Here is a 7,872-nt window from a genome sequence, read left to right as displayed (position 1 = left end):
AGGTTTTTACTCACGAAAGCTTATGCCCTAATAAATCTGTTAGTCTTTAAGGTGCCACCAGACTCCTTGTTGTTTTTGTAGATACAGACTAACATGGCTACCCCCTGATTCTATTCACTGACAATGGCCCATTGACAACTGGTTCCTGAGATCTGTCAGTTAGACACTTTTCGTCCATTTTACGTACACCCTACTGATATTGTGCAGTGTTCAGGTTTTAATCTAAATATTTTCCACTACTAAATCAAATGTGTGAGAGAAATTGAAGTTTCCTGCATCTACATGGCTCCCTTGCTCTACCAAACATATACTCTCATTAAAGGACAAAATTGGGTTTATTTGACAAGACATGTTTTTCATAAACCATGTTGTTGATTGGCGTTAATCATAGTCCTAGACTTTTTTTTTTAACAAATCCCCTACCAGCTTTTCCATTGTTTACTAAGCTTCAATTATTTTTAAACTTGCCCTTAATTTTTTTAATACTTTAAATTTAACACAGAAATAAAGATTTCCTTTATTTTATTTTATTTTTTGGCTCTGCTGCTGCCTGATCGCATACCTCTGGTTCTGAGTGAGATGTGTGGTTGTTCGGTCAGTTCGTAACTCTGGTGTTCATCACTCTAAGGTCCTACTGTAGATGCTATTTAACATCCTCCCTGACAGCTGATGGACTGGAAAGTATTTCATCACCTCATGTGATAGGAGTACATCATACTGCTTTCCGAATGCGGAACAAATCTATTTCATGAACACATTGAACTGTTCAGGTACATTAAAAACTTTCCTTTCACTTTCTGGGAACTGGTCTAAATGTTTTCTAGGATTTCTTTTGTTCTTAACATACTTCAATAACTCCCTTTTTGTGACCCTTAGCCTTTCAAGGCATATATTTTCCCTGATGACTTTAACATCCCTTATCAATTTTCATAACTTCCAATTTGTATTGCTTGCTATCTATATTCCCTGTCCCCCATTTTTATATACCGCTTTTCCCCCCTAACTGTTGCTTTCCCTTTGAGACAGAACTGTCTTTTTTTGGTAAAGTTATCCACTTTCTTGATGGTGGAATTGTGGCTTCTAAGGTATCTAACAAACTCTTCTTGAAAAACTCCCAATTTTTATTCCCATTTTTCTGTCTAATATATTCCTCCCAGTCAGTTTTGCTGATAGTTTGCCTCAGCTTTGGGGAGTTAGCCCTTTTGAAGCAGTGAGGAAATATATATAGTACTGGTTGGGAACTGTTTTCTGTTTCTCCATTTGAATGTAATCAGTTCCATTCTTTTACTTTGTTTTCCTCTATCATATGCCCCCTTCTTTCTCTCTTCTCTAAACTAAACAGTCCCAGATGTGTAGGAATTATTGAGGCATGGACCACCATAAAATATGGAATTGGCATTAGTAGGGTCAATTTTTCATATTTCATTTCTCTGAATAATGAAAGTGTCATTTTTCAGTGTGTGAACGGTGACCAAACTGCTTTACCCATGAGAACAGCCTCCAGTAGTGCATGTAGTGTCTCATATTAACATTGTCTCTCCATCCAGGTAATTGTACTGCAACCATCACCCTAGAGCCTGGGCACATACAGGAAATAAGAGGAACATAGGGTACATGCAGGAGACACCGTTCTGCCTCAGAGTTGGACACCTTCTCCCCTACTCCATGTCAGATTCCAACACAACCGACTTCACCAACCTCTTCACCTTCATCCTGCTGGGCATTCCTGGCCTGGAGGCAGCCCATGTCTGGATTTCCATCCCCTTCTGCACCATGTACATGATAGCCATCTTGGGGAACATCACCATCCTGTTCATTGTGAAGATGGAGCCGAGCCTCCATGGGTCCATGTACTATTTCCTCTGCATGCTGGCCATCATCGACCTGGTCCTGTCTACGTCCATCGTGCACAAGACGCTGAGTATCTTCTGGTTCAATTCCAGGGAGATTGAATTCAATGCCTGCCTCACCCAGATGTACTTCATTCACTGCTTCTCAGTGATGGGGTCTGGGATCTTCGTAGCCATGGCTCTTGATCGCTACGTGGCCATCTGTGATCCCCTGAGACATTCCACCATCCTGACGAACCCCGTGGTGGCCAAGATCGGTCTGTCTGTGGTGCTGCGTGGTGGCATAGTTGTACTGCCCCATCCCCTCCTCGCGAGAAGGTGGTCATATTGTAGAACCAACATCATCCCCCACTCATACTGTGAGCACATAGCCATGGTGAAGCTGGCCTGCGCGGACATCAGCGCCAGTAGGTACTACGAACTCTCTGTGGCATTCTTATTGACGGGTCTGGACGTGTTTTTTATCACTGTGTCCTATATCCAGATCCTCAGGGCCATCTTTAGCCTTCCTACAAAGGACGCCCGGCTGAAGACTTTTCGGACCTGCAGCTCGCACCTCTGTGTCATTTTGGCCTCTTACATCCCACCTCTCTTCTCCTTTCTCACACACCGATTTGGCCACAATGTGCCCCTGCATTTCCACATTCTTATTGCCAACGTGTACCTTCTGCTGCCCCCCATGCTACACCCCATCATCTATGGTGTGAGCACCAAACAGATCCGGGACAGGCTTCTCCAGCTCTTTAATCATAAAGGGACCTAAACCTTTCTCCTGTTGCTTAGGCTCTCAGACTGAGATCTCTGCAGAGATCACCGGGGACATGGTACTTGGCCTTCATCCTGAATCACTTGCTTGATAGTCAGAGAGACATGAAACTCTTTCCTGATATTACTGTGCTGTGTCAGCATGACAAAATCGGGCATCAGTCCATGACCAATTCACTGGGTTGCCTCCTTTCTAATTCCTGGTAACTGGACCCCTGAAACTCCACCCCTTGCCCCATCAGTTGGGTATTGGTCCTGCTTTGAGCAGGGGGTTGATCTAAATGACCTCCTGAAGTCCCTTCCAAACCTGATATTCTATGATTCTGTGATCTATTCTCCCAAGGCTCTCCCCCTGCTCTGCCTCTTCACCCGAAAGCCCCATGCTTGTCACTTGCTTCTCTATTCCCCTCCCCCATCACTCACTGGATCATTTCCACCTCCCTCCACCCATCCCAGCTGCAAGGGAGCCATATCAGATTTTGGTACAGGTGGCAACTCTAACCGATTTCCAGGGGCTAATAAGTTTTTTGGCAGATAACTTAGCAATTTGCGGACAGGAGCAAAGTGTCTAATTCCTGTATCAAAGAAATATAATTAAATAAATATTACACTCACTCAGCTCTAAATTCTGACATCCTGTGGCAAATCATTTAAGGGACACTGGTTAGGTTTAAAATGTTAATGTATATTTTTACTCTGTTAGTTACTTTGCAGAGATAGCAAACCCATCAGGACTCCTGAGTTCTATCTCAGCTCTCGGAGGTGAGTGGGGACAAGTTGGTTATAGCAGGGGGCAGATACATCTTGTTACCCGATCTCTGGATTACGTATTAATAATATTGATTATTTAAGAATCCCCAGATATCACTTTGAAGGTTGACAGATTCTTGCCCCAAGATCAGGCCCAATATTATTCAAGTTATGATATTGTTGAGAACCCCGATTTGCGCAGTTTCAACACTCACACTATAGGAATTCTTTAATTTTTACAAATATACTATATTAATATATTTAACACAGTCACAAATACCCAAACTCAGTAAGGTAGATAGAGATACTACAGAACGTACACCTGCACATCCATATACTCACACCTTCTGCTGTAGAACAACCTGAAATGTTGGCCATCATCTTCCGCATTACCATCACCTTACCCATAATCGCCAGTGGCCATCATTCTGACACCTCCTAAGGACATCTCCTTTTCCTACCGGCCCTAGGCTGTAATGCCTCTTTTATAATATGTTATGCTGATGTGATTATGTTTGATGCATTTTTCTGTATTTGTATTTCCTCAATTTTACTAATGTTGGGGTTTCTTTTTCCTAAAGGTTTGTATATTAATGATTTTAACTTATCATATTTGTCAGTTTGTTACCATGACAGTAGTATAAGGGCCCTACCGTCAATCAAACCTTAAGCCCCACCCACCCCGCGACCCCATTGGCCCCTCCCACCTGTCACCGGGAGTCCCGCCCCATTTGAGTATTACTTCCAGGGTCAAGGTGCCACCTGACCGGAAGCAAGGTGTGTCATGTGACCCCTCTAAGAACTTTCCCCATTACCCTCTACCAATGAGGAGGGGGTTCGTCCCAATAGGCCCACCCCGAGAGCAGATTTTGACCAATCAGGGTGACTTCCGGGTCGGGGGTGACCGGTCCGGAAGTGGTTCGTGTGACCCTTCTAAGAACTCCCCCTACCACCCTCTACCAATCAGGAGTGGTTTCATCCCGAAAGGACGGTCCTGAGAGGAGATTCTGACCAATCAGTGTAACTTCCGGGATGGGGGTGACCCGTCCGGAAGTGGGTCTTTTGACCCCTCTAAGAACTCCCCCCACCACCCTCTACCAATCAGGAGGGGTTTCGTCCCAACAGGACCTCCGCGAGAGGAGATTTTGACCAATCAGGGTAACTTCCAGGTTGGGGTGACTCCTCCGGAAGTGAGCCCACTAAGCACTCCTCCCAAGGCCCTCCGCCAATCAGAGTGCATCACCATTACCCCATAAGTCCCAGCGCCAGACGGAGGAGGCGGCCATCTCTTACCAAGTACACGTGTTTTCGAAATCGCGGAAAGGATGCTGAGAGGAAACATGGACTCCTTCATCACCCCCCTGAGAACTTTGGACTTTGTTTTAACCCCAACCATCTTTGAACTTGTGTGGAGCAGGCGTTACATCAGTGACAGTTCCAAGGAGGACCCTTTGACCCAGCCATTGATGGATACATTGGAACCCGATCCCGAATCCCTCGTGAGGCACCCCGATGAACGTGACGGCACCTCTTTGTCCACCCCCTCAGAGATGGAAGGTGATCGCGGCTCAGGGGAGGCACCAGCGGACAAAGCGAAAGGAAAAGACGGAGCTCAGATAAAATGAATAATTAAGAAGCGGCGGTCAAGGAGGGGTGGGTAATGGGGTAGGAACTGGGGGTTGCGTAAATTAAAAAACAAGTAGTGGGGGTGCTTACATGGTTTCTTTTCTGAAAATTTCTCAACAGGTCAACGATGCCTTTTTAGGGGCCTTTAAGAACTTACACATTGGAAGCCCTATGGGAGTTAATATATCGTGCGTCAGCTGTTTTTGCTCGTGTCTGAGACACAGATCTCAAACCGAAAAGGACAAAATGGAAGAATGAACCATCTGAGACTCCCTTATGGTAGGGGTCATGGCATCCATTTTTACAGGCCGCTGTAAAAGGTTGTGTTAAACCAGGCGATTAATAAAACTTATTTAAAAGTGTCAAAATGAATGTGTCCCCTTTCATACTCATGGTAGTAAAAGACAGTACCAGTAACAGTCATGTCTACACAAACGGCTCTGTTAAAGAAAATATATTATGCCCCCGGGGAAGTTGGGAGCTTCGGCGGGGTCAACCCTCTTTTTCAAGTGGCCAGAAAGCATAGTAAAACTTTAAACAGAAGACAGGTAACAGCATGGCTTTCAGACCAGGATGCTTACACTTTACACAAACCGGCTCGACTACATTTTAAAAGAAACAAGACCATTGTTTCAGATGTGGATGCCCATTGGCAGGCAGATTTGGTGGATATGCACCGGTTCTCCAAACACAACAGCGGTTTTAAGTACATCTTAACAGTGATAGACATTCTATCCAAATATGCCTGGGCCTTAGGTCTAAAAGACAAGACGAGTGGTGAGGTATCCAAGGCCTTTAAAGCTATTTTCAGTGAAGGTCGCGTGCCTCAAAAATTACAAACCGATCAGGGGAAAGAATTTTTAAACAAACCTTTAAGTGGATTGTTAAAGCGGCCTGGAGTTTACCATTTTGTTACCAATAATGAAGTCAAAGCAGGGGTTGTGGAGCGATTTAACAGAACTTTAATAACTAGGATGTGGAGATATTTTACAGCCCATAACACCTTTCGCAACATTGACGACTTACCTGCATTTATAAAGAGTTACAACCAGAGCTTTCACAGAACTATACGTACCAGACCCGTTGATGTTAACCCTTCAAATTCTCTGACGATATGGAAAATGGTTTATGGAGATGGTTTTAAAATAAAACCTGTTGTTGCCCCTTTTAGAAAAGGTGACCACCAAAGGCGCTTTTGAAAAAGGTTATGAACAGATGTTTACCGATGAGATATTCATAGTGGATGAAGCTTTAACCAGGGGCCAGAGACCTGTATACCGATTAAAATATTACTGGACCCATGGAAAAGAAGCCCTTGAGGAATTTCACCATGATTTCAATAATTTCCATCCCACCATCAACCTCAGCCTAGCCTACTGACCGCTACTCTTACCTACATGCCTCCAGCTTCCATCCAGGACACACCACACGATCCATTGTCTACAGCCAAGCTCTAAGATATAACCGCATTTGCTCCAATCCCTCGGATAGAGACAAGCACCTACAAGATCTCTATCAAGCATTCTTAAAACTACAATACCCACCTGCTGAAGTGAAAAAACAGATTGACAGAGCCAGACGAGTACCCAGAAGTCACCTCCTACAAGACAGGCCCAACAAAGAAAATAACAGAACACCACTAGCTGTCACCTTCAGCCCCCAACTAAAACCTCTCCAGCTCATCATCAGAGATCTACAACCTATCCTGAAAGATGATCCTTTACTCTCACAGATCTTGGGAGACAGACCTGTCCTCGCTTACAGACAACCCCCCAACCTAAAGCAAATACTCACCAGCAACCACACATCACTGAACAAAACCACTAACCCAGGAACCTATCCTTGTAACAAACCCCGATGCCAACTCTGTCCACATATCTATTCAAGTGACATCATCATAGGACCTAATCACATCAGCCATACCATCAGGGGCTCGTTCACCTGCACATCTACCAATGTGATATATGCCATCATGTGCCAGCAATGCCCCTCTGCCATGTACATTGGCCAAACCGGACAGTCTCTACGCAAAAGAATTAATGGACACAAATCTGACATCAGGAATCAAAATACTCAAAAACCAGTGGGAGAACACTTTAACCTGTCTGGTCATTCAGTGGCAGACCTGCGGGTGGCTATATTACAACAGAAAAACTTCAAAAACAGACTCCAACAAGAGACTGCTGAGCTAGAATTGATATGTAAACTAGACACAATCAACTCCGGTTTGAATAAGGACTGGGAATGGCTGAGCCATTACAAACATTGAATCTATCTCCCCTTGTAAGTATTCTCACACTTCTTATCAAACTGTCTGTACTGGGCTAGCTTGATTATCACTTCAAAAGTTTTTTTTCTCTTAATTAATTGTCCTCTCAGAGTTGGTAAGACAACTCCCACCTGTTTATGCTCTCTGTATGTGTGTATATATATCTCCTCAATATATGTTCCATTCTATATGCATCCGAAGAAGTGGGCTGTAGTCCACGAAAGCTTATGCTCTAATAAATTTGTTAGTCTCTAAGGTGCCACAAGTACTCCTGTTCTTCTTTTTAAAAGATTACTGTTGAGATGAGTTCCTTTCTGCATCCTGTAAAACTTGCCCATACTGGTATTGCCCTGGCCTCTTCTTTTGTCATTCAGTGTTGCACGTATTCTAAAACAATATGCATTTCCTCACCTTTTGGGGGCGAAGCCAGACTTTGAGGCACCTGCTCTCCTACTTGGTGTAAATTTTGCTTGTGCCAATCAGAAACGAACACAAACAGGTTTTGGGCCCCGTCCCCTATGACACTTCTATGATGTAATAGTTGGTACTTTATGGGCCTGCCTGCCATGTGCAGGCAGGGAGAGGAGAAAGAAAAACGAATCCTGTGTATCC

General features: G+C 44.2%; 1 protein-coding gene across 1 annotated transcript; it reads left to right on the top strand.

Moving 5' to 3' along the window:
- The first annotated feature begins 1,614 nt into the window (after positions 1–1,614).
- Positions 1,615–2,613, top strand: LOC128834006 (olfactory receptor 52R1-like). The gene has a single exon (XM_054022400.1). The coding sequence runs from the start codon at positions 1,615–1,617 to the stop codon at positions 2,611–2,613; it is 999 nt and encodes a 332-aa protein (XP_053878375.1).
- The last annotated feature ends 5,259 nt before the right edge of the window (positions 2,614–7,872 follow it).

Source organism: Malaclemys terrapin, chromosome 1 (genome assembly GCF_027887155.1).
Source record: "Malaclemys terrapin pileata isolate rMalTer1 chromosome 1, rMalTer1.hap1, whole genome shotgun sequence".
NCBI classification, from domain to species: Eukaryota; Metazoa; Chordata; order Testudines; family Emydidae; genus Malaclemys; species Malaclemys terrapin.
This window is presented reverse-complemented; position numbering and strand designations above follow the sequence as displayed.

Coding starts and splice junctions, on each gene's coding strand:
- LOC128834006 (XM_054022400.1), top strand. CDS start 1,615: ATGCAGGAGACACCGTTCTGCCTCAGAGTTGGACACCTTCTCCCCTAC.